This window comes from Phycodurus eques, chromosome 17, assembly GCF_024500275.1.
Source record: "Phycodurus eques isolate BA_2022a chromosome 17, UOR_Pequ_1.1, whole genome shotgun sequence".
Taxonomy (NCBI): domain Eukaryota; kingdom Metazoa; phylum Chordata; class Actinopteri; order Syngnathiformes; family Syngnathidae; genus Phycodurus; species Phycodurus eques.
Window position 1 is genome coordinate 19,178,319 of NC_084541.1, and position 27,293 is coordinate 19,205,611.

Here is a 27,293-nt window from a genome sequence, read left to right on the forward strand (position 1 = left end):
GGTGTCATGTCAAGCGCAAGCCTGTTTCAGGATGTACATTTTCTGTGAAATATAGGCTAGCATGAACACTGGCAGAATTACAAATACCCGGTTTCACACATGCACAGACACACTCACACACACACACACACACACACAGCGAAATATCTCTTATTTATACCTGAGCCTGGATTCTGATGAGATTTGTCACAGCCACCACTCGGAGCGCAAAGATGTCTCCAAACACTTAGACAACATGCACTCGATTAAATTCGGCCACTCGACGTTTTGCCTCGGCTGGTCAAGCGTTAGAATATAAATTGCTGTAGCGGACACATCAGAGGAAAATTGCTGACATAGCTGCAGGAAGAGAAGAATTACAGTATTATGTGGTCACAAGAGTTACTAAAAATCCTGTTCACGATAATCTTACAAAGCAGCACAGTAGTGGGTTATTATTTAAGTATTGCCCCTAAAAATATATTTAACCATTTGATAACAGGATAAAAAAAAAAGAGATGCAGATATGTTTAATGCATTTATTCGTGTATCTCTGTCATGAAAGTGTCATTCACTTTTGTAGAAGACACTTTTTTTTTTTACTTTTTGTGAAATGTTCTACTAAATTCCTCAACAATATTTTACCAACTTGCTGTCATTCAATATTTTAAGCATTCCTCTTCATGGGGAGAGCATTTTCCTCTCCCTTGGCTGTTGAAAGCAGTTGGACAAGACCGACAGTGTTTTAAATGCTAGCCTCTTCCGTGGATTAATAGCTGGATTAAATGCATACCACCAAACGTCATAATCCTTCAAAAAGAGAGCGGCATTACAGTATTATGGGATTTACTCGACTAATGGTGAGATAAAATCATCTAATCTGACACTGATGTATCATTAAGCATGCTCATTTACAAGGAGTAATTAACTTACTTGCTCTTCTTTTTAGCACATTGTTGGAAATAAATCCAAATACACATACTGTATCATTCTTTCTCTTCAGTAGGTTTAGTTTCAGTTTATAAGCAGTTTGTTTGTTATCGTGGTAAAGTACTATACTGAAAATCCTATTTTCGTTTGTAAAATTTAAATAAAAAGCAATTCTCATTGACCTGTTTTCTTCTCATGTCGCTGTCACAAGGTTTCTATTCGTGACACTTCCTGTTTCATCGAAAATATCAGAAAAAGATGTTCGCGTCAAATTGGTGTGCATTGTTAGGATGCTTTTTGTAACAATGTTTTGACTGATCAACGATGCCAAGTTGTCTCGTGTGGCGGCCGCTGGTACGAGTGCACGCATGTAATTGACTTGATGAACTACAGGCCTAGATTTGTACCAGACTACGTGTAATGGCGTACTTCCCTGAGGGAGAGTAGTTGAAAAACTTTCAGCATTCCAGTAATGTCATAAATAGCCTGCAAAGAAAAATCAAAAAGAATCTTTTGGCAAGGGCCTGTTTGAGCTGAATAAAATACTGCGGGAAAGTAGGTCAGAGCAGAGAGAGAACTGGTGTGGGCCTGAGAGCACCGTGTCTGCAATGTCGCCTCCCCCCCCCACGCCCCACCCCCCATCTTCCTTACCGTTTCGCTTCTAGCTGTCTACATCTCGCTGGATCTCATCTAACATTCCCTTTCCTTTTTCATTTGTGCATTTGTAACCTTTTGACCTCACTATCTTATGTCCGCCGTGCATAATTGCATGTGTTTCTATTTAATCTTTATCCGATCATCCCTGTTCAGAGCAAGATGTGATATTTGATACAATCATTGGCACACAAACTTCCAAACAAAAGTGCTGGTGTGTTTTTTTTTTAAGTGGCGGCTGTTGGAGAATTCCAAATTAAGAAACAATTTTTTGTTGTTGTTATTGTTGTATGTCACACATTTATATGGCTCAGTCACGAGTTCCGACTAGGTTGTTTCAATGACAAGCTAGGGCTGATGGTTCCGTACCCCTTCCGTACACAGAGAGCTGACATTAACAGGAAGTCAGACAATTCTCTCTCGGCGCTGAAGACTCTAAATTACCACATCGGTGTGAATTTCTATTTGTGCCTTGTGATGGACTGGTGATGACTGGTGATATCTCGCGATGATTATGATAGCGAAAGTGCAGCTGATTTGAAAAGTTGTATTTTCTATATCTGTGTAGATGGAGAGGGTGGCGGCGAGCTCTCCCCTCCGGTCGGCGCCGGCGTCAACAGCAACAGCTGGCACTTCCGATACGGAGCCGGACAGAGCTATTGCCCGCCGCAGGGCCTGAAGCCTGGCGAGATTCCTCCCGAAGCCTTCATCATCCCCGGATCCCCGGCCATCATTTCTATCCGCCATGACGCCGGCCCTGTTGACAATAAAGGGGACTTCATAAGCTTCGGCAAGAAGGAGGAAGCCAAGAAGAAGAAAAAGAAGAAGAAGGATAAGAAGGAAAAGAAGGAGAAAGGAAAGGATGACGGAGAGGAAGAATAAAGAGGGGTGAATTGAAGCTATTAAGATGCCATTCTGAATTACAGAGCCAGAAAACAAGCCAAATCGATTTAGGTAGAGGGGAGTCTCTTTGCACCATATGCACAACAGTACATATACTATATTTACATTGTACAGTTGCCAATCCCTTATTAGAGCGAGCCTGGCTCTCTGCACACAGCAAACGTGCTTAACAAATGCTCGCTCTCTTCCATGGCTCATTTGACCTTCAACTTTGACCCGGAGAAAATAATTCTATTCAAATGTACGTTCAAAAGGAATTTTACAGGATTGGTGTAACCTGTGAATTTCCTCACTCCCACGTTTGTATAACGGAAACTAAAATGACCCAAAAAAAAAAAAAAAAAAAGGGATTTGTATTCAACTATTGTCAGCAAAGGATGCCTGTGCTGGCACCTTAGAAATAATGCACCCCGCCTTCTCATACTGTCTCAACTAGCTAGGCATGAAGTGAAAGCCAAACTGAAAAATATGACTTTGTCTTGTCAGTATTAAGTGAACATTGTAGAAATTCAGCAAATGTGGTCTTTTCCATTTCAACAAAAAAGGTGATGTAAACATGAAAAAGAAACAACTGATATGCAGAAAGTGAGATTCTCACCTTAAGAGTCAAAAGTGACTGAGACAAGAACATCAACAAAGTTCAAATGCAGCAATCTGTCAGTATAACAGAGCACATTGCCAAGGTTAAGGAGGACCTACCGTCCGGGTTGCAACACCTAAATGAATTTTGTTCCCAGGTCAACGTCACAACTTGTTTGAAATTTACTACATTTGATTGTACTGTGATATATTTATTAAGGGGCATTCTAAGGCTCTTGCTCGTTTTAGCATTAGAACGTTAAATAAGAAGAGCCAACCAGGAAACCAGAATCAGTCTGCTACACTGTAAAGAAATTTGATTCATGGTTTGTCAATAGTATATCGCCCAACATAGGATAAGACCGTAATATAGGCTTTTTTATTTTTTCTTAACCCGTCCTCAACAAATCACAACACTGCTGAGCATTTTCTAAAGTTCCCCATTCTATATTGGAAATGGGATATTCTTAATTTCTTCCATTAAATTCAAATGGAGTCCATCAGGCATTTGCCAAGTTTAAGTTTGGTTTTGGTCAAACTAAACATTGGTTGATGTAAGAAAAATGATGACAAAGGAAATGTCCACTAGTTATTTAGAAATGCAGTATAATGTAAATTCAAAAAAAAGAATAATAATCTTAAATTTTGGTGAGTGCAATTATGTGACTTGGTATCATTTGCATCAGCTATCGGCTTACCTATTATGTTGTTCCCTCTTGTAGTCTTGTGACGCAGTGTAAAATGTGCAGCTGATGCAACCGCCCCCTGACCTTTGCCACTTTCCATGCAATACGGCACAACTCCAACGGGGTCATCTTAATCCAGTTGTGCACCGTCATACTCAATCCGAGAGACACATTATTATCGTAAACACCGACTCCCCAATATAAACGTTCCGACAATGTTTTTTTTCTTCTCAGTGCTGCATATGCAACCTGCAAAAATATGGAATATGCACCCTGTTCTCGAGGCTCCAAGTCTGAGGGTCAATGGCATTCTTAATGACGAGAGTATTATTCTCCGGCTGTAAAGCGGGAACATTGCTTGATCCCTCTTCTTCTGTCTTTGAATGTTAAGTAGATGTTCTTCAAGCTCATCGCCACCGCTTCGACTGCTTCAGTGCTTGTAGGACGTGCTTGCCCGCTGCTTGTTTCCTCTCTCCCTTCTCCCGTCCACCCGAATCGACATAGTCGGGAGTAACATCTGTAAAGTCATTCCCCTTTAAATGGACTGTGCGGTCATGTCATGTCTTTGCATATTCATAAACAGAGGACACTGTGCTACCTATTGTCAAATGTCTAATCAATTGACATCTGAACATCTGAATCGTTTGAAGTTGGAAGGCATTTACCATTAGCACCAACAAGAGTTTGAACATTAATGTTGATTATGGTGCAGTCGGTTGAAGTGAGTCCACATGCAAAATACTTATTTTGCATTTGCTCGATAACGGCAAATAAGCAGTAGGGTTTTTTTTAAATTTATTAGCTGTTTTGCTAGTGTATAAAAAGATGAACTTTATTTTGCCCTTACTGAAGGAACCTGGGTCTAGCATGGAAGAAAACGTGTAGTTTGAGCTGAAGGCAATGCAACTGGGAGTCTCTCATGTGTGTCAGCGTTACTTTTCCGGAAACCTCCTATTTCCAGTCACAGCTGTAGGCGCTGCTGTCATGCTCCAAACCAACCATGCTCACGTTCCCTTGGCCCGCCCGTCCGTCAGGTGTACTTCTGTGCTCTCAGATCACCAAGTGTTTGCATGTTATAAGCAAAAGGAAACAGATATTATAAAAATACTATATATACTTATACCTTTTTTTTTTTTTTTCACTGGGAAATGTGTATTGGAAACCACAAACCTGAATACACATCCATGCACACACAATACAAACAGTAAAGCAATTTGTGGCAAAACCTAAAACTATCACATTTTTTAATCCTGTAAAAATAGCATTGGATCATCTACACAGTATATACATGATCCTATTGTGTTATGCTACGAAATGCCTTTTTTTTGCATACGGTTTTCATTGGTAAGAAAATTGACCCTTACTTGTGTTAACCTTTGAAATGATCAAACAAACACTGTTGCGAACTCATGCGCACACACCCTCCATGGTTATTCCTTGCTTAATGAAGACAAAAGGTTGAAAAAAAAAAAAAGAGATAAAATGAAAAAAAAAAAATTTGATGTATTCTCTGCTCGTGTATAGTGAATATTTGTCGGTCACTGGGTGTGACAGTGGGTGGCACATGCTAGTTGACTGTGACAGTGCAAATCTGTTCATAAACTTATTTTGTACACCTGCTTATTGTTAAGGTGATAATAGTGGTTTTAATGAGTTCATCAACCTGGTAATGTGTTTTGTTAATAAGTCACAAATAAAGTTTTTCTTAAATATCTCAAACTTTGTTTGGATTCTCTCCTCTGTCCAGTTTATAACTCAGATTGGATTAGATCATACAACGTGACAACCGTTCCCATTATTCAGGGATACCTTCTACTTGGGGCAGAAGTTTAGGGTGGCGATCCAATGAGTGGCAAAATGTTTGTAGGGTGTAAGTGATAAGGCACTACATGAAGCTCCTGAACTCATTTCAACATAGTTCCTTTGCCCCCAAGATACTCAAAGATGGCGCCAAAGGGCTTTGGCGAGCACAAAAACAGCAAATACGTGCGTTTTCAGGGAATAGCGGAATATAGGTTCCCCCACAAAAATGAGCTAGTTGGTAAATTTGTAAATATGCGGAATACATACATCATAATCCCAAATATGTCTTGAGTAATTTCCACTGACATTCATTCATTTATTTTGTGTAAAGTTTAAATAAAGGCCGGCGTCATTCCAGCTATTAAACATTAAAAAAAAAAAATTCTTGCAGTGACATTTCCATAATATCGATATTATACACCGGTATAGGATTATTTTTATACCCAAATATCTAAGACATACAGTCAATAATATGACATCCACCCCATGTATAACAAGAAGCCATATAAACCATTTTAAAAGTATGGCGTTCAAATGAAGCATCAAACTGGTGGCTATTCAAGGAGGTTGCTGCTAAAATGGGAGGCTAATCCTCCCCTCCATCTGCACAATTGTGAGGTTTCATATTCATTACTGTCTGTGAGGGGGAGTCTGCTACAGTGCAGTGTTTCTATTGTGTGTTGTGGGCGCCATCTGTATGTAGACTTAAGAACATTTCCACCTTCATTTTGCTGCTTTCCTACAATGCTGACATCTGCCGGTGTGAAGAAGTGCACTATATTATTGGTATTTTGGGACCCATATTCTTAGAGCAGAAGCATACTCCTTTACAAATCTTCGAATAAACCTGTGGTCTACAAACAAAAGAAAAAGTAGTACAAAAAAAGAAAACAAAACAATGCGCGCAATATCATGTTGATAACATCTAATATGAGCTTCTACACACTGTATGACAAATTAAAGAGGAACAATATTTGATGACTCGTATTTGTGTTTGTGTGCTTATACATGTGTGTCGTTTTTGCTGACTACTTAATTATGATTTATTTCTGAATTAAAAATGGTTTGAAAGAGGTTGGTATTTGGACAGGCAACAGCGACAAGAATTGTGTGAGACCTGATTATATCAGTCAGTATTTACAATTGAATGGTAAATGTTCTCCCTCCTAAGTGAAACAATATGATTCTCTTTGAACAATTTTCAAAATAGCCTTCAGAATGTCTTCCTGAAATGTTCACCCTTCATTCATTTCCCCCCGATGGCCTCAGTCTCACTTTCAAAATAAAGATTATTTGTTTTGTTCTTTCATAAAGCTTCGGCAGGCAGTTTTACTGATTGAAACACTTCAAACTGTATATTATGCAGACTATCCCTCTCTTCAATTTGTGTGTTTTTTTTCTTTAATCCTTGTTGAAAGGAAAGGCTAATAATGTGTAATTAAAAAAGGGAAAAAAGAAAGAGAAACTAACCATATACATTACTTCTATAAAGATGAACCTGCGATTCGGACGATTAACTGTGATGCACATAAACAATGACAGATAGTAAACATTTATAGTACACAGTTGTAGCCTGCAAATTGTGCCAGGCTAAGCATTACATTATTCGTGTATGTGTTCACCTCGGGGCGAAAGAACAATCTTCCAAGCACCAAGCGAGCTTCACATTCCCCACAGCGGCAATAATGCAATATGAGGGAGAGTTAATGAACACAACAGACTAAGGCGTCACATACTGCAAAACCTTGTTTGGTGCAGGCCCTTTTCATCATTTCAGTGATAGGAGAAATAAATGCTAACGACCGCTAACTAATTGGGTGGGGACAGAGTGCAAGTAGTAGTAGTAAGTATACTCTCAATTGGTGAATGAAAAAAAGGTAACAAATCGAGGGATTTCTTTTTTTTTTTACCTGAACAACCAGAATCCGAAATATTCAAGTGACAACGCAGTGGGAAGTTGACAAATGGAGCTGGAAGAATTGTTCATGTTCATACGTTGTTGTTTTTTTGGGTTGTTGTTGTTTTTTGTCATGACCTGATACCCAAACGAACAAATGCTATTTTTGACTTGAACTGTAAATGGGGAATATCTTTGCTATGGCTCCAGTTTTCTGACAACTTATATCTTATCAGCAAACAAATGTAATACTATAATATAATATTGCCATGTCATTTGGTGAAAAAAAAAAATAATTTATACCAAATGCCATGGTCATCCTGAACATATGACCTGAACTGCTCCACGTTGATGTTTTACTTATTTTACAGGATCTTATTTTACCTCTATTTTTATAACTGTTCTTAATAAATCTTACTTCTGTTTTTCATGTCTCTTTTAGGTTTTTATGTTTGTCAATATCTACGTTTTAGCGCTGTCTGTTTCTTGTGTTGGTGAGGCAAAAGCGATTTTCCACCACGGTGGGCAATAAAGAATTTGTCTTTTGTGTTCTATTCTAACATCAGAATGTGAATAAATGTATTGAGAAAGTGATTTTATTAAGAATTCAAATAGCACTCAGTATAGCGCTGATAGCCTTCAAACTCTTAAAAAAAGTTATTTATTTTTATTTATTTATTTTTTTTAAGGCTGTAGTGTGTCATGTGTTTTTTGTGTGTATGTTTTGTTTTTTGTCCGATGGCATTGTGGAGCCAATCAACTCCAAGTGCAACACAACAACAACAAAACAAAATAATCCAAAACAACTCATAACGTGTAAGTCATCACGTTGGACCATGTGACCATACACTTTATATTAGGCTACTTCATTATTTTTTAAATTTTCTGGAGTTTGTGCTTTAATCATGTGTCAAATGACAAGAAATGAAATACCCCTACAAAAGTGAAAACAATCTTAGAGTTCTTATTTTGTGTTAGCTACTATCTGGTTCACTGAGAGTGAGGAAAAGATCGTCAAATGGACAAAACGCTTCCATTTGCTTTTTTTTTTTTTTTTTTTTTTCCAGCAGGGTGTTTCCTGTGGAGGCATTTCTCATCTTTTGTGCATGCAATTTAAACACGGTCCCTACCTCCCTGATGCAAATCACTCCTCTCTCCCTCCGTCTCTCTTTTACTCTTTCTCTCTCCCCACAAATCTCCACCCAGCTGTAGCTCAGGATGCTGTGAGGAGAGATGACTGTGATGGAAACAGGAGAGAGTTAGTGGAAGAGAGAGAATGAAGACACAAGCCACTGGAGGAGAGGAGAGTGTTGGAGGGCAGCATGCAGTAGCATCGGGACTATGAAGCGAGCATATGGAGCAATTCCCACATAAAGTCAGGGGAGATTCAATTTGGGAGAGACTTGGTCTGATCAGTGGGAGGTAGAGTCAGTCAGAGCTGGAACGTGTGAAACCAGGCTTCACGTTGCGGAAGTGGACGACTGTAAACTTGTCTGTGTTTGAATTGTTTTAAGCTCTAAGATGCTCCGCACTTCGCCGACTCTGGCGGACACCAACGAGAAAATGTAAACTTACTTCTTCAGATTTGGACGTCACTCAGGTATGACACCAAAGTCGAATTCGCTTCAAAAAAAAAAAAAAATGTACATTGTATTGTATGAATTTACATTTTGACTCGGCGAAGAGTTGGTTTAGATCTATATGTAACCTTTCTTTAGTTATTCGGTGACAACACATACATGTCACTTGACTGAGTTCAAGTAACGGCCACCCAAATTAATAGTCCCTACAGGGATAACTGACTACGTGTTCTTTCTGCAGTTTTGACATGTCTGGATGGCAGTCAGGGGTGAGGATGAAGAGGAGGGCGAGGGTGAGAGGAGTCTTGTCAGAATGTATCCATGTAAAACGTATGACATGCATATCAACTCAATTCTGTTCACACATTATACTTGGCAGTGAAATCCCTGCTTGTATGCAAAGCGTTGTGAAAGGTACGTCCTCTCCAAGGCTTCTGGTGTTGTTGACACAGCAAGGTTCAAAAACGTTTTGGGTCCGACGACCCTCTCCTGGGGAGATTTTTTTTTTTTTCCAAAGAATGATCATAATCCTAACGCCAATTGAACATACTGTACTACCATGTGGAACAACTACATGCCACAGAAAACATGTACATATATATTTGTTCTATATTTTCCCAGTTCAGCCGGTTTGACATACAGGGATTTATATCCATACCCATGGACAGTCGGTAGAAATGTTGTGGGCCAAGAATGCCAGAATACATGACATGTCGCTGTCATATCAGAGGGAGTACTTGCTTTAGTATGTTTGTTTTATTGGGGTGCTGGTCCCCACGTGTAGGTATGGACTTTTTGTGAGAAAAGAAAAAAAAAAAGACAATCATTTATAATTGCAAATGATTTTGTGACCACCAAGCTATGGCTTGTGGACGCCGCGGCGCCCTGAACCAGAGTTTGTGAACCCAGCTGATATGACAGCGATAGGTATCATGCACTAAATATAAAAACTGCCCAATCTCTGTGAAAGGACGCTACTTCCTATTATTTTTTCACCAAGTTACTGTTAGCATCTCTGTGGGCCCCTTTCCAAGATAAACTGAATGCTGAATGCAAGCAGCCAACCCGTGAAGACGAGCGAGTTTTCCAGAAGAGCGACATGAGCGCCAAAGTTGCCAATAAATTATTCCGCTTGGTGTCAGAAACAAAATCGAGATCTGTGCATTAGTCAGAAATGCTAATTTAGCATTTAACTAGCTTCTTAAGGAACTGTTTGTTTATATTAACATGTTCCATTTTTCGTCATGTCTGAAATTGCAGAAGAGGAAGAGTCCTTTTCTGTCCGTTAAATGTACAAGCTATATTCACGGGCTGCGTAGGGATAATTATTCACAGCAAAAATATCAAAACACTCCACCTTTTGCTTCGTCAGGTAGTCGAGGGTCAGTATTGTCCACCCCACTGATGAACATAAAAAGAAACATTTTGCTGCAGACAAGCACAAAAGGTATTGCGTTTAATAGTTGTTTGTTTGGTAGCAGGATGACACACACACACACACACACACACAACCTTCACAACAGCTTTAAATTCAAGGAGTGGCAAATGTGCAATAATCAATTAAGTTTTGGTGGATAAAATTGTGGAGAAATGTCAGTTTGACACGATGGTTCCTGTGTGTGTCTAATCCTATATATTCAATAAAGAAAATGTATTAAAAGAAAAATAGCCTTTGAAAAGATATGTACACTATGTGTCACATTTTTCAGCAAGAGCACACCTGCTTGCGTGTTCAAAGTGCTTTTCAGAGCACCTAATTCAAAACAAATACCAATAAAAAAGTGCAACATGTTCCATGTGGGAACTCTGCATGGTGCAGACGCATAACAGGTATGAGTACATGTTATGCCCCCATTTGTGATGCATACCTGTCAAAATAATATGTATTTTCCAATTAAAAGGCAAATCCAACATAGGATGCCTGTTAAAGTTTTCAATTTGAGTCCGCGACCCACCCATCATGGGTCCATGACTCACCAGTTGAGAATCACTGTAGTTACTAAAACACAGACACAAATATATTTTTGCTTTATATTGTATCAATATTTAACTGGCTGCTAGCACAATAGAAATCTTTGTCATGTGCGTTTATGTGTTGCTCCACAACAAAGGCCATTTATTTTCAGAGGTCAAAATCCATCAAAGGAAGTGTCAAATGTTCCGTTTATTTCTACAACTCTACCCTAAAGTTTTGCTGCTTAGGACGACTTTGTCCATAAAAGCTCAACAGCGTTGTGCAATCTTTCACAGGTCGTTCTTCAGAACTGTAAGCTTCTTCCTCTTGTACTTGCAGATGTATTAGTCGGTACAAAAATGATCCTTTGAATCGTGAAACGTTGGAAGCGATCAGCCAGAGGATGGGGAGACGAGCGGCTGACCTGACCACTCCGGTACCAGTTTTGGGCATCCCGGCCTTGGTTGGCGCGCGTAGTTGGAGGACAACAGGAGGCGACACAACCGCAGGAGCGCAGCTCCAGACGTGGGGTCTTCAGAGCAGCAGCGTGGGCATACAAACGTCCCCGGGGGTAGCGAGAGCACCTTCCGAGCGGTGCGCACAGCTCATGTATAAACTCCACACGCAATCACTTCATAATACCCACGCCACCAACAGCGACGTTACCAAGGAGTACAAAGCGCTACTACTGCTAACAAACAGTGATAAGGAAAAAGGGGCAAATAGTGAGAAATTGAAGAGTAAAAAGGAAGTGACCTTCCAAGAATTTGTAGGCGAGACTTTAGGGGATGTTGTGTGCAGTAAGGATCACAGTGACTCCACTCCGAGAACAATCAAGGCCAACCCACATTCTGCAGGAACTGTAACCAATGCGGGCCCACGAATAAAGCCTGCTGTCCGCTACACCAACGGTAGTGTGGTCGATTCGGAGGCGATGGGTGGCATCAGCGTTGATAATGGTGACGTGACCCCAACTCGCGGAGGATACCAAAAAAGACCGCGCAGCTATTACGCCGAGCAGTCAAGGGATATGTTGCTGTTTTCTGCTCCCGCACGTTTCAGTGCATCACAAAAAATATGCAACCAGTGTGGAGGCAGACGAGCAGCGGGAGTCGAGATTTTCGGGAAGAACATTCTTACTGCTCCTGCTTGCCAATCAGAGAGCTTATTTAATTCAGACCACGACTTGCTCCACTCCAGCAAACATCTTCAGCTGCGCCATAATGAGACCGATAGCCAACCAAGCAACCGTCAACTCCCGGAGAATTACCCTAACAGAAAAAAAGAGACAAGCCCACAACAAGGATCTCCTCTTCAAGAAGCACTAAGACATAAAAAGACACGACACCCTGCACGTCCAGTCCATTCAATTAAAGGACATTTTCTTACGCATAAACATGCCGCCACCTTAACCGAACCGCAAACCATCCACACGAATGCAATCACTATCACCGACGCCACCATTGAAACAAAAAAAGATGATCGTTTCGACAGCTTAACAAATATGACCCTTGGCAATAAAACCGCCCAAACAGGAAGTCTCCCATCGACTCCTCTCATGGCCACAGCTACCAAATCAAACTACCCACCGACGCAAACTCATTCCAAATGCCAATATGATGTCCTGCAAAAGGTGTGTGTATCTGTGCATGCTACGCAAGAAAACCCTCCATCTCATTTGTGCACAACGTCCAATGTAAACTCATCCGGTATTATCCCTAAAACTGTCCCAACTTTCAATTCTACGCTCATGTCCGCAAAAGGTACGCCTGCTAACACTGCGCGTCCTCGCGGTGAAAACCCATCCCAGAATTCGACACATTCGGCACAACGAAGAAAAACAAAAGATGACTCAAAAGTATCACCTAAATATCTCATCAGATTCTCAGACCACCTGAAATCCCAAACACAGCCCACACCCGTAAATCCAGGACATACTTCCGTTGATGTAGCTCCGACACTGCGAGAGAAAACAAGCTTGTACAGCACTGTGGTTGTAACTCGCCCTGTCAAGCATAATGTTAACTTGAAAGCAAACTCCAATGCAAGTGACAAGCATAACAAAACACAGCCAGTGTCCTCAAACACAGCATCTCTAAACGCATCTTGTGCAACCCTTGATTCTAAATTGGAGACGTCAGCTCCCATCTCCACAACTCCTAATTATGCTTTGTACAGAAACAGAGCCCTAAGGAGTTATTCAAATATTCACCCTTCATCTACACTGAAAGAAAACCAGAAGAATTTAAGCGTGTCGTATAATTCTTCACTTAAAACAAGCAATGTGTCACGCAAACACAACAAATCAATTAATCATAATACATTTCCCTGCCGTAACAAGCCTTGCCACACGCAAACAACTGACATCACATCCGAACACACTCATCAACCTGCGCTCTTTTGTTTTGTTCCAAATCCGACAGCAACGCTCGGGCTGTCAAAAGTGGCCAAGTATCCAAGCAAAAGCAGTCATGCGTCAAATGTGATACAAAGCCATCCAAACAGAACTGACAATTCAAACAAACTTAACAGTGAATTGTATTCCGATGAACAACTATTGACGAGGGATCTAATCAATGACTTATTATGGAATGAGTCCCAAAAACATTCCGTTATATCACAGGACGCAACCCCTCAAAATAGCATTTGCCCAATTAAGTCAAACGACTCTCGTCTGCAGGGTTGCACGAACGCGCGACAACAAACGGGTGCACATTATCAAGGAAGCACAGTAAGAGAACACGAGGGACAGTGTGCTACATGCCCGGCAGGAAGAACAGCCCGCCGGATGGATTCGAATACACAAGACTCTGCCTCGGGCATATCAACCATGCATGCAAGCAGTAAGACTGAATCTAATGCCCATAAACAGACTCATCCAAATGATCCAACAGCCTCTGTCGCAGCAAAAGGAAAATGCGAGCCCATTATCACCCCACCGACAAAAAGAAATGTACATTATGAGCTCATGCACATGCAAAGGCTTGAGTCAAACAAATCACAGGTTCAACAAACTCTCAGAGGCTCTAAGTTGCCTTTAATTGCACCAGAACTATGCTGCGGCGAGGGAGAACATTATACGCGTTGCAATTCCGCATCGCCCCAACGCCTCGGGTCCCGTGAGGCTGAGGCCATCATCAGCCGGGATTCAAAAGTCGCCGGCGAGCAGGACACGGCGGAACTCGTCTCGGCCCATTCCCACCCGACCGATGTGGTTCTGTTTCTGCCTTCTTCCCCTCGCTGCGGTGAATCGGCAGCCATACAACAAAGGCTTGCAAGTGTGGAGGCCAGTCTGGCAGCTAACAAGGACAGAATCAACACTCTGCTGAACATCATCCATGACCTGGAGGCCAGCCACACTCCTGCCACGGGGTAAGAGGAGGTGTGAGTGTGTGCGTGTGTGTGCGTGTGCGTGCGTGCATGTGTGGAACATCATAGCGGTGAGCCTGGTTTATTTCTGTTCCACTAGAACTGAACAAAGCATTTAAAAAATTCAAGGGAGAAAGTAATGACTATTTTTTTTTAATTAATAGTAGTATTAGTATAAGTATAGTAAAGTGTATGACTTTGTAATACGCAGGTTCAGATGTGTAACACAATCTACTCCAGACAGGTACTCTCTCAGTCGAACAAATATTTTTGAGAATGTTCTAGAGTGCTGCTCTTGTCAAGTGAGTCATCATTTGCGCTGGCCTGAATTCTGAAGAGGCTCGTCACCGACAACATCTTTCTCCACTTTATGAGCATTTCTCTGTATGTAACTGTATGACAAATTCAATTGAGCAGATAAATATACAGGGCATTGGAAATTGCTGAGTTTGCTTCTCAATTATTTAGCTGGGACATAACAAAGCTTCAAATGGGCTTGCAGCAATCTGTCACTGTCAATCATTCTCATCCAACATGGAGTGGTAATATGTTGTGACCGTCTGAGGTCAACTCTTAGATCAGAGCTGGTTTTATGTCTGGCATAACGTGTGTCATACCATTCACTTGCTGCCAACGGCAAGACAATACGAAACGAAGGGGCTTATTTTCGTGGCGTGGCGGGTGGTGCAACTGTGCACCAGGGGCGGGTTCAACCTGTGGTTTTGGTAATTTCGTAGACCGGTGCAGCCCGGCGGATCCGACATTGAGCGGGCTGCGCCACTGCCCAATGACGCACCCTGGCTTCGCCGAAACACTCGGCTTGCAGCAAACCGGTCTACCAAATTTTTAGGAAGTTGTCCTGAAATCTTATATGCATGTTTTTTTGCGTGTTTTTTACAGTCGACGATGCGACAAAACAGGACAGGACCTCAAAAGCTGTTCCACCTGCCAAAAGAATGCTTGTATTGTCTACAGGTTAGTGTTGTTTTGGACCTTTTAAATGCAACTCATGGGTTACATATAAAATCACGCTAATGGGATCCTCTTGAACATATATATATAATATATTGTTTGTAGATTGCATTCAATTAAAATAGATTACAGATCAAATTATATTCGATCACTTACCCCCTCAAGAGGGAACATTGCATCAGGTGGAGGCAACAGAATAATAACGTAATTCCCTGAACCAGCGTTTCCGTTAGTGGAAAGGAAGTCAAGAAAGGCGAGGAAATCTAAAATTCTCTTGATCTTTTTAAATAGAATAAAAATGCTTTGTGCTATACAAAGCAAAGCCTGAGACACCTTTATGCTGCTGCTGCTGTGGCTGATGATGATGATGATGATGAAGATGAAGAGACAGACTGTTTCGCTTGATCTACCCTTGTTTCAAAATGAAGATGTTAGATTTTGAAGTTGTTTTCTGGCCATGTTTTTGTCTTGTCCTTAAAGGGATAGTTTGCAATAAAAAAAATACAATACATTTTTTTTTTTTTTTTTTTTTTGAGGCATGTTTGTTAAAACAGTCATTATCACTTGGCCGTAGTCCAAAAAAAGATCAAGAATTGTCCGTGTCTGGGCCCATTCTGTGCCTCTCATTTGATATACAAGAAACAACCACGTCCGTTGAGAAACAACCAATCAGAGATCGAACGCACGACTTGCGAAGTCATAATGACTGTTTAAATCAACATGACAGGACACGATATCTAGAGGATAACCGCTAAGATTGATTGAACACATTGCAAAAACAGCCAAAAAATCCAAAGATGAGGCGCTCACGCTAGTTAATCCTTCGAGACTTGCTCACCTGAATTTTCAAGGTAGGATGACATTTGTTATGGCTTTCGAAGCATATTGCATGACTCCTGGGGCAATCACATTTAACTTTGAGCAGTTCCTCTGTGGCGTGGACATTTGCCAAGTGACGCTACAAACTGAAGGTCAGTTTCATCCTGACCCACTGGCATTGTTTAGCGAAACCGAGTCTGATGCTTGCGTTTTCGATGTATCTGTTTTTATATTTATCTATTCAGCGTGGAGTATGACTTCCGACAGCAGGAGAGGCGCTTCTTGGAGGTTCTTAATGTACACTCAAGCAGAGGAAAACATGCCAACCGTCTTCCTCAGTCTTGTGCGCTGAACTTCAGTTTGCTCAGAAAAGCCATGAAGAACGTGACGTCAAAGAAGAGAAGCAAAAAACTTTGCAAGATTCTGTTGAAATGGCTGCCAAGGAAACTGAAGCAGGTTTAGAACTTGAAACCCAAACAATTTGGCCATGGACGGAAGACTTGCAGAACTCTCATATTATCCAATAAGTGAAATAACATTTCAACCATTAGTCCTCTGTTATGCCTAAAATGGAGTTTGTACTTGCTTCTGATCTTTATGACTTTGGTTTACACATGCAATGTGTAAGCATTCTTTAAATCACAAACAATCTGTTACTGTTTGGCTCATACATCAACATGCATTTGATTGCAGAGCAGTACAGCTGTCAAAAAAATAAAAATAAAACAATTATGAAGTCTGCATGTGAAAGTTAAGATGAAGATAAAGGAAACTTCCAAACACGACAAAAACAACAAAACATTTGTGTCAGCCACTGAAATCTTTTTGTCATGCTTTTCGTTTGTTGTTTGCTTTTTTTTTTTTTTTTTTGCACACCACAAAAAAGCCCTCTTACTCTATATTGTGGGAACGCTGCTGCCGGTTTGAGTCGCGGACGCGACTAATGAGTCCTTTTGACGACGAGACTCACTGGCAGTGTTCCCTGCGGACGAGGAAGGCAAAGAAGGGCAGTTGGGGTTTACTGTCACTCCTCCTCCCGGGGTCAAGTGTCCTCCAGAGGGGCTTTGGAGGAGCACTAATCCACTGGAGATGTGAGAGATCAGCTTCTGTGGAATGAAAATGGGATATGACAGGCCGCAATAGAAGAGACACCGTGGTGGAATTTTCCGAGGGAAAAAGTGCCTGCCTTGGGCCTTTATGGGAGACTTCATTTTGTTGTAATGTGTTTTCTTGAATGATGCAATCGCAAACATATTTATTCATTAATATTTGTATTATTGGAGTTGAGTTTGTGGTGTTGCGTCATGCAGTTGTTTGTAATATTTGCGTTATAGACTGGCAGAACATTAGATTTATTGTATTATATCCGCGCATAGTCAGTCATAGACAGGATGCAACTCATGGATAGATGGATGGGTATATTAAATATATTAGGTACAAATAATTATAACAAATACTTATCCTTGTAATAACATACATTCATTAACTTTGGATTAGATTGCATTGACATTGTTATATTTTATATATTTGTATTTTTTTTTTTTGCTGTACGGCATGTTTATACAGGTGCATCTCAATAAATTGGAACATCATAGAAAGGTTGATTTATTTCAGTAGCTCATTTCAAGAAAAAGTGAAACTGATATATATAGAATCATTAAACACATGAAAACATGTTGGAAAAGGCTAATTCATATCCTTAATTTCTATGTGAAAAACATTTTGATTGTTTCTTATGTAATATTTTAATTTATTGAGATGCTGATTTTGAAGTTTTCATATTGCTACAAGCTACAATCATCCAAATTATTTTAAAAAATAAAACATTTTTCTCTGTGTGTGTAGTGAATTTCCATAATGTGTGTTTATCGCTTTTGACATGAATTGTTTTCCTCAATATTCAAATATATTGAGATGAACACAGCGGATATAGTTTTCAAGCAATTGAACAAGTTTTAGTTTATTCATTCACCATCAAAACTGGATTTGTGCACTAGCGTAGAGTATATGTGAGCATGCCTATTTGGTTTTAGAGAAACTATGAGCACTTTTCATTCTTTTTTTTTTTTTTAAACACTGCTAATTCACTAAAAGGGACAATTGATGATAAAAGACCGCTTAGATGCTGAAGTGCAGCCGAAACATCAGGCAAGTCAGGCCATCAGCAGCATCCTTGAAATGCTGAGAAGGAGCTCGTTAGTCCCAAACATCACCTCGGGCTCGCTCACGTCTCTCTCAACGGCGCGTAAGAGCGTGATTGACAGTCAACACAGCTTGGAGGCTCCTTTAATTACTGTTGTTGGCTTGTAATCAGTCATAGTCTGCACCCACAACAACATTAATAATCATGATCAGCGACTTTAATGAAGTGTCATTAACAGCATCCCGTATAAACAACAGAGATGTCAAAGTTGATGTTATATAAAATACTTTCAATATTGGGCCAGCCCACATTTCCTGTACATTGGACTGATGATTTATTGCAAGTTTTGCATAGCTGCATTGCATTGTTAGTCATCCATCCATCCGTCCGTCCCTCCGCTCAATGCACCGCTCGTCCTCATTCGGCCCGCGAGTGAGATGGAGCCAATATCGTCCGACTTTAGCAGCCAAGCGAAGTGCAGCCTGCAACTGCTTGATCCCAGAAGCGGCACCCACTCAGTACTCGTGTCCAGCAGGTGAAACAACGGAGTCACTTGAGAAGTGTGCAATGTCAGACATTGACGTAGAACTTCAAACCAATCTACTTTACATTAGAGTGTGAATAAGCACAGACATTGAACATTAAGCAATCACATCTTAATGCAACAGACGAAATTGTGTTGGTTTCCTTTTTTTACTGCAATAAATATGTTAATTTTATTACTCTCTGTCAATGGATCAACATCTCCAGTATTGCCTTTCTTTAAGCTTTTGTTTTTGTGTTCTTTTCAAAACACACTCTGATCATCCATCTCGTTTAGTAGATATAACATGAAAAGAATGAGTACAAAGTGTGTGTTGTTATGCCACATGCGCAAACTTGGATTGACAGGAGGACTTCACTCCACATTAGTACAAACAGCAGGTTAGTCAAAGTATTTCATTCAGACATTCAAAATGTTTCAAAATGCTCACAAACCTGAACCCCGAACTTGAGTTCAATGAAAAATAATGACAATTATATGGGTTGAGATTATACATTCAGATATGAAAACTGATACATAAAACAAATGTCTAAGTTACACATAATATTCATAAAATGCCTTTTTTTTTTTTGTCACGCTGAAGCAATGGTGACTGATTAAGCCAAAACCACGAATAAGTATACCACAGATGGGGGGAGGTGCATTTTCGGTTGACTGCTATGCCAGTCAGCAAGCCTGTGAAGGGGGGGGGGGGAATACAATAAAATAAAAGTTAGATTGCGGGTGAGTGCTGGGGTCAGAGAAAGAGAGAGAAAGCAGGACGAAAGAGAGAGACAGAACACATTAATAACTGCATTTGGCTAGCTCCAGACTTTATTTGAGATTTGGAAAGACGTTTTCAGAACAATATGAGGTGAGTCATCCCTTTTTTTTTTTTTTTTTTTGCAGATTTTGACGAGGAGAATAAGTATGTACTAAGTATGCTACATGCATTACACTGTGACATCGCAAAAAAATGACCACCCCAAAGACTCAAGCATGCTGTAAACTTCTCCCAGGAAATATAAGACAGGTAATATGTTGCTGAGGAATGTACTGTACGTGCTGGTTACATATTGACAAGATGACCTCATACGGAAGGAAGCCAGTGATCTTTGTCTTGAGTGAAGAAATGTATCCCTTTTTTATTCACAGCTCTGGCAGTTTTACAAACAGTAAGTTTCATGTGTTTGGGGCTTTTTTTTTTTTAGTTCAGTTTATTGTACATGTGAAGTTTCTCTCTGTGGTTTGCATGACTGTGGAAACTGTCAGATGGGTGTCAGCTTGAAAAGGATGTCCGATAGCGCCCAGCACCACATCGAATTCATCGAACATACACGTTTGACATGGACTCCATCCATGGAAGCGTTCAACCAGCCCGAGTGCCAAGTCTCATTTTCTCACATATTACTTTCATAACTAGGCAACTAAGAAAAGATTTTGCATTAACTGGTTGTCAAATTTCCCACTTGGTGGGTGGGCAGGTCCACCAGAGACACAATTACTGTATTTGTATACAAGCAAATAAAAAGTCAATTTTCCATAATATGTCCCCTTTGGCTGTGTGAATGGGCCATTGTGCGCTGTCTTCAGTCTGTGGCCAAATAAAAGAAGAGAGAAAACTCTGTCAGTCGTGAGCATCTGTGGTCCCTGAGGGGAGCCTTTGACATTCATTTAAAAAAAATACAATCAAATATGGAGCATTGTATTTTAGGGACATTGTGAGGCTTTTGTTTGTTTAACCATATAGCTGGAAGAAGTCTTAATTTTACCTTAGTGAGATTAGCCATTACATTTTAATGTAAACAAGTATACTGCACACTTTTATGTGTGTTGGTAGGTAAATTGCAAGCACACCCTGATCGAATTAAAATAGATACATTAACTATTGCAACATTACATTTGCACAGATTCAAGTTCATTTATTGTTCTTTGTTTCTTGTGTTGAAAAGATCACATTTCACATTTAAGCTTCCAAAATGTGCCCATTCAGTTATTTTAAAAGCATGGGATTGCACTGACAAATATCTTCTCTCCCCCCCCCCCTCCCCTTATTTCTTTTCCTGGTCGGCTGTGTGGGGAGTTTTGAATCACGATGTCCTTAAACAGCTTGAATATGTTTATTTTACTCCTTGGGCTTTGACGGGATGTTTTATGGTTGTTGTTTTTTATGCATGGAACAGCCCACGCTTAAGCAAATGTGTTCGAGCTCTTGTAAAATAAGTTCCATTACTAGGAAGCAGATTTACATTCTCAATGAGTACCAACAGTAATTTAATAGCTCTCTGTTTGCTTCTGATGGTCATCAAATGCCCTGCATGTATCCTATGTGGAACAAGCACTATCCATTTGATAGTGTGCCTGCAATATTACAGAACTCAACCTCCGATACATACGGCACTTGAATATTTACGGTGGTTGATAAATGGACTGCTTAAAAAAAAAAAAAATAGAAAAGCACTCAACAATAAATCTAACTTAACTTGGATGTATCAAATGGTACACCTTCACAACTTTAAAAAATATATATATATATTACAAGAGATGTTAATCAGCGGCACAGTGAAGACTGGTTCGCACATCTGCCTCACAGTTCTGGGGACCCGGGTTCAAATCCCGACCCCGCCTGTGTAGAGTTCGCATGTTCTCCCCGTGCCTGCGTGGCTTTTCTCCGGACACTACGGTTTCCTCCCACATCCCAAAAACATGCGTGGTAGGTTGATTGAAGACTCTAAATTGCCCGCAGCTGTGAATGTGTGCGCGAATGGTTGTTTGTTCATACGTGCCCTGCGATTGGCTGGCGACCAGTTCAGGGTGTACCCCGCCTCTCGCCCGGAGATGGCCGGGATGGGCTCAAGCACGCCCGCGACCCGCGTGAGGTTGAAGCGGTACGGAAAATGGACGGATGGATGTCGATCAAATTTGTTCTGTGTTCTCAGTGGTGATCAAAGTCTGGAGTCATATTGCATTTGTGTATTTCAGGTACCCTGTTGATAAAATTGGTTCTGTTAAGAAGAACCCTAAGATTAATGCCTTCATTCATGAAAAAGCGTAATGAATCTAAGCGTGAATGTTGTTTCTTTATCTGTGCCTTAAGTAGTAGAAGATAAATGAATGAATGTGTCATATTGTATAAGATCGTCCTTGGTTCAGGCCCGACCCTTTTACAGATGAGTGAGGGTATGCGTGCATGCGTGCGTTCGTGCTTACTCACAAGATTCAAAACATTATGTGCAATCAGTTGCTCCACTTTTGATGTCTTTTGTTCCAAGTGTCACGTTAATTCAAGTTTTTTTTTTTTTTGTTTTTTTTTTCCATCAGGGACTTGTTGACCTCAGAGAGTCGCAGCAGGGAAAGGAAAAAATTGCCAGTGCTTGGGAAGATTTTTCCATCCTGCGACCTATGAACTTCGCACACAAGAGCAAGCAACTGCGAGATTTGAGCATTGTTCCAGTGACTCGGCGCAGGAGAGCACGATGATTTCCACGGCTCTTCACTGGCTCATTCTGCTGTCGTTTATCGTCTTAACCATCGGCGGAAACGTGCTGGTGTGTTTGGCCGTGGGCCTCACCCGGCGACTGTGGCGCATCGCCAACTGCTTTGTGGTGTCGCTGGCGGTGACGGATCTCCTGATGGGCTTGCTGGTGTTGCCCTTTTCTGCCACTCTGGAACTACGCAGTGGCCAGTGGCCCCTCGGAGGCACCATGTGTAACATCTACGTCTCGTTGGATGTCCTGCTGTGCGCCGCCTCCATCCTGAGCCTGTTGGCCATCAGCGTGGACCGATACCTCGCCATCTCGGCGCCTCTCAATTACTCGTCGAGAATCACTCCTCCCAGAGTGACGTTGGCCATCGTCGCCATCTGGGCCTTGTCGCTGGCTGTGTCTTTCGTGCCCATCCACCTCGGCTGGAACACGACGGACTACAGAGTGCAGCACTTGGACTGGCACGTGGGGCAAGAGCACAAGGAGGGACGCTATTGCCAGTTTGAATGGAATAACAACTACATTATTTTGTATGTCTTGTGCTCATTTTACCTTCCTCTGCTGATTATGTGTGGGATGTACCTTTGCATATTCAGAGTGGCACGCCAACAGGTGAGTATTTCGATGGGTCGTTTGGAGTCACTGGCCTGAAATCAGAAAGTCCTATCAATGATGCAATTCCTGTCTTGATGACTTGCAAAAAAAAAAAAAAAAGAAAGGCGCCTGAAAACATTAACATGAATTTTCAGATCGTACTATCAATCTTACCAAATTAGCTGCATTATGACTCAAACCCACTACTCAAGCCGCTTTTTAAAAATCTAAAAATAATCATTGATTTACTTTCCTGCGTCACGGGTCTGACGGGCGGCAGCAGACAGTATATGCAAGGATGCGCGAAATTTCCAGCACCTGAACTCCACCTCCTCTAGTCCCCCAAGGAAAGACATGGAGATGTTCTCAGAGCCGCTGTGAGACGCAGTACCACCAAGCGTGTCGTAGGTCTGCAAACTGGCTCACTTGGCTCCACCTGCATGAACAAGCTCCACAACCTAATGGTACCCTAAGGGTGACGGCTCCATCTGATATCACAGCTCATCCCTCCTCCACTTGTGGAGAAGACCCCAAGATCAAAGACTTCAAACCCCTGATCATCCAGCCTTTTCCCAATGGGAGCCTCGGTTTTGATTTGGAGGAGCTGATTCTCATCCACAAACAGAAGACTTGAGATCCTCAATTGTGCCGTAACTCCCATGCAACCTCCAATACAGTGGTGATGGTACTCAACTGCTCCAGTATTCCATGAAAGGAACAGAAAATACATTGAACCTCTCAGGATTGTGGTTTGACTCATGGCTGGACTTTCCTCTCCAGTACTTCAAAAGTGAGAAGTTTGATCCCACGGTTGTTCGCCTTCTTAATTAAATATGCCAATCCAGAAGGTGTCACAAACGACAGTCCGACAACATTCAGAGCTTTGATGTATTCAGGGTGAACATCATCCTGCCCTGGGGCCCGGCCACTGCAAAGCTGGCATCAATAACAATTATACAAAACAGAATTCTTGAAATAGCTCCTTTTGGGTTTTTTTTAGCTCATGGGTATGTTAGTGTACCTAATGGTGTGGCTAGAGAGGGAACAGCAGGTCCAGTACTGAGTCAAGACACTCTGTTGTGGGGGCTTCTGCCATCTAGTGGCTTCCTTTGATCATCGCATGTTGCCTTCACAACACAGCTGCTGATAGAAGCCATAGAAGACAAAGGAGCATGACACAAGAGAGGTATTGCTCCATCTCCTGCAGAGGTCATTTTGCGCCATTAATGCGGGTCACCGTGCAGCCTTTTCATGCTGGGATATCGTTTTTAAAAAATTATATATATATGTACATGAAAGACTTCCAGTATGATATAAAATGTGGTTGAAATTAAAGTCCAGTTTTGATTGATTTCGCAGGTGCGACGAATCCGTGCCTCCACGCCATCTTTCGCCCGCATGGCATCAACTGCAGCCATTGCCAAAGAGCACAAAGCTACCATAACGCTAGCCGCTGTGCTAGGGGCCTTTGTCATCTGCTGGTTCCCCTACTTCACCTTCTTGACCCGAACGGGAATCAAGGAACAGAAGAACCCCCCGACTACCCTTCACTCGGTACTGCTGTGGCTCGGCTATTTGAACTCAGTCCTGAACCCCATCCTCTATCCCGCCTTGAACCGGGACTTCAGAAAGGCCTACGCAGAGCTGCTGTTCTGCATGGGATCTTCACGCAGAAAACTGCAAGCGCACAAAAGATCAACACACTCTCACGGGCAACGGCATTCCCAAGTGTCTGACGACAGTGTTAAAGAAATAGAGATGAAGCGCTTAAATAGACAAACTACTACTAATAATAATAATAATAATGGTGTAACTAGCGAATCTATGCTTCGCTGTGCACAGCTCCAGATTTGCTAACCGGTATCAATTTATAGCAGCCTTTTCCAAATAAGGTTAGGGTTACTAACCCTAACCCTACATCACAGAATGATATCTCTCCGTCCGTCCATTTTCTCGTTTCTGCTTATCTTGTTCGGAGTTGCTTGCTTGGTAACCCAGCTGATTTGGGCGAGAGGCTGACGACACACACACATTCACACTCACTTTTACACCTTCACTGAGTGGGAATTGAACCCACGCTGCCCGCAGGGAAGGAAGTCAGACAAGCGAACCACGACACCGTGACCATTTAGTTATAGCGACATTATGAAAACATTGGCAAATTTGAATTCCCCCAGGAGGAACATCATTTCTAATTTGGGTCTTGAACTGAAAACATTTTTGCAAAAGGCTGATTTAAAAGTATCATGCCAAAGATGATACAACTTGTGGACCATACTTCATTGCAATCTTATTAATGACAGCACAATTTGTCCATGAGGAAAAACAAAACAAAAATCATTGTGGTGCTCGTATATTCTGCATCACAACAGTAACACATCTTTTAAGAAATAGCAGCAGCAACAGCAGCAAAAAGACAACAGCAATTAAATGAATTAATAACTTTGCTTCTCAAGCAGGCTCCTTGACTTGAGCAGTTCAAAGTTCCCAACTTTGATCTCTTCTCCCCTCAACTGTGCCAGTAAAGGTGAATGAGTGACCAACAAGTTGTTTTTGTGCGTGCTATTCTAATGCTTGATTGCATCCAGACAGGATGAACGACTGAAGGATTTCCTGCAGACTGTAAAACAAAGCTTGTACAGTTTGATTATCACCACCACAATAACTAAACTATCCCATATGCTGCTCTTAGACATATCTTTAACTGCCTATGATTAGAGCTTTATTCTAAATAATAATAATAATGAAAACTACAAAAAGAATACACATTTTTCTGTCCCGAATAAAGTTGCATTGATAATTGAATCAAGAGAGGCATTTGATCTTTGCTTACTCACATTCTGAAAAATAGCTCCTCTCACAGGAATTGCACATCATCAAACTCCTATTTAATACTCATGATTATGAATATTTTTTTCAAAGACAAATAAGAAAACCAAATGAATGACAAAGACAGTCTATTTATGTCCACAAGATGGCAGTAACAGATAGTTACCCAGAGTAAAAGAGGTTGAACTGTGATCGTCTCTGTCTCATCCACTCGGCCAATTAAAAACTTTAGACCTTTAGCAAAGCAATTATTTAACACACAGTCCAGAGCAAATTTTCAAAACAAGACATTTTTATTATTTGGTTCATGTGAATAGTGCTGTATGGAAACCATTCCGTGGACAAAGACCGCTCAGAGCTTGAAGGGAAAAAAGTATGTATGTGCAAATGGTATCATACTGTTGAAATACATTCATGCATTATGCAACCATTTAGAGTAGGCGTATTTGTGTAGGCGGTGAGGGACAAAAAACAAAAAAATGTTGTTAATTTCTCTACAGCTATTTTTGTTGCAATAGGAGAGTGTAAATACTGCCCCACTGTGTTGGAATAAATTCCACTTTGGTGTTTGTGGAGCCCAAGCAGAGCACAGCATGATCGTATTTGTCAAGGATAATCCAAATTTCTTCGAACGCAGAATATGGACAGCAAGATGACCATATTAACATCAAATACCAGATTTTACATAAGCATGTTTCTAAAAACGAATTTGATCCCGCGTCGTTTTATTCTATTCACAAATATAACATTCCTCCTATTGCGCTTATGTTATTTACTGGGTTGTACTCCAAAAAAATTGCAAATCCTGACGACACACATAGAAACATGGCAGACAAGCAAAGTTTTTTTTTATTTTTTATTTTTTTTTTACTTTTTTTAACACAACAAAAATTCCCTATTGAGTAAAAAATGGAAATGCCATAAGGGTTGACAATACTGCTTTTTGCGGGAAACCTGAATTATCTTGAAAACAAACTACCAGGTGTATAAATCGTAGGTATATTGTTGACCCACTAAGTGAAACTGAAATGAAGGATCTATTGAACCGTTACTTTATTCAATTTAATCTGTCCTTTTTGGGGGGCCTTTACAAGCAAAATGCATACCTGCGTACTGATATCAGTATTCATGACATAGAGGGAGTTTTGCATCCTTCTCCCTCCCTCCTAGCATTTCTCACGTGATTGGAGAGGGAGAAAAACTCTCTCCTGTCTCCACAAACAAGCTGCAACATTACATAACCTGTTTTGGAAGCTCTGCCTGATAGAACAGCCGCTCGAATGTTGCACTTTCACTCGTCAAAACTTTTAGGAACACCTACACAAGTAATCTAAGGTGATCTAAAGCAAGATACGAGCTGGATCAAGAATGTTTTCTTTATTAATGCTCAGTTTGGTCGACACAAATGTCCTACTTTCCCATTGTTGCTGCACTTTCATAAGGTTAGGTTTTCTACCGGAGGAGGCCTGGGAGTCTTTGAGTTTTGCGCAGTATCTGCAACAATAAAGCAAGTTAACAATTAATTCTGCACCTGTGCTTCATTTTAATTGTCATAGCAAATTAATTGATATTATATTTCAATATGATGTTGCCG

At 41.0% G+C, this 27,293-nt stretch overlaps 3 protein-coding genes across 4 annotated transcripts in view; all 3 read left to right on the forward strand.

The window, feature by feature from the left end:
- LOC133416384 (uncharacterized) overlaps window positions 1-5,450 on the forward strand; it is a 37,137-nt gene extending 31,687 nt beyond the window's left edge. The window contains exon 10 of the mRNA XM_061703235.1: window positions 2,132-5,450. Within this exon, the coding sequence (XP_061559219.1) occupies window positions 2,132-2,445 (314 nt within the window). The 3' untranslated portion in view covers window positions 2,446-5,450. The remainder of the gene's footprint in view (window positions 1-2,131) is intronic.
- Window positions 5,451-8,648: 3,198 nt separating this feature from the next.
- Window positions 8,649-16,931, forward strand: LOC133416116 (uncharacterized). 2 transcript variants are annotated; one of them, XM_061702778.1, is made up of 5 exons: window positions 8,649-9,031; window positions 9,253-9,304; window positions 11,305-14,337; window positions 15,235-15,309; window positions 16,371-16,931. In XM_061702778.1, the coding sequence occupies exons 3-5, from the start codon at window positions 11,369-11,371 to the stop codon at window positions 16,585-16,587; spliced, it is 3,261 nt and encodes a 1,086-aa protein (XP_061558762.1). In that variant the 5' UTR covers window positions 8,649-9,031; window positions 9,253-9,304; window positions 11,305-11,368; the 3' UTR covers window positions 16,588-16,931. The 2 variants fall into 2 exon arrangements, with proteins under 2 accessions (XP_061558762.1, XP_061558763.1); XM_061702779.1 differs by lacking the exon at window positions 9,253-9,304.
- Window positions 16,932-22,267: 5,336 nt separating this feature from the next.
- On the forward strand, window positions 22,268-24,727 carry hrh2b (histamine receptor H2b). Its single transcript, XM_061703236.1, has 2 exons — window positions 22,268-22,888; window positions 24,230-24,727. The coding sequence occupies exons 1-2, from the start codon at window positions 22,268-22,270 to the stop codon at window positions 24,725-24,727; spliced, it is 1,119 nt and encodes a 372-aa protein (XP_061559220.1).
- Window positions 24,728-27,293: the final 2,566 nt, after the last annotated feature.

Excerpts from the sequence above, each read along its gene's own strand:
- hrh2b (XM_061703236.1), top strand. The coding sequence starts at position 22,268 with ATGATTTCCACGGCTCTTCACTGGCTCATTCTGCTGTCGTTTATCGTC. Across the intron at positions 22,889-24,229 it reads TCAGAGTGGCACGCCAACAG|GTGCGACGAATCCGTGCCTC; the intron begins GTGAGTATTTCG and ends TTGATTTCGCAG.
- LOC133416116 (XM_061702778.1), top strand. The coding sequence starts at position 11,369 with ATGGGGAGACGAGCGGCTGACCTGACCACTCCGGTACCAGTTTTGGGC. Across the intron at positions 14,338-15,234 it reads AGCCACACTCCTGCCACGGG|TCGACGATGCGACAAAACAG; the intron begins GTAAGAGGAGGT and ends TGTTTTTTACAG. Across the intron at positions 15,310-16,370 it reads AATGCTTGTATTGTCTACAG|CGTGGAGTATGACTTCCGAC; the intron begins GTTAGTGTTGTT and ends TTATCTATTCAG.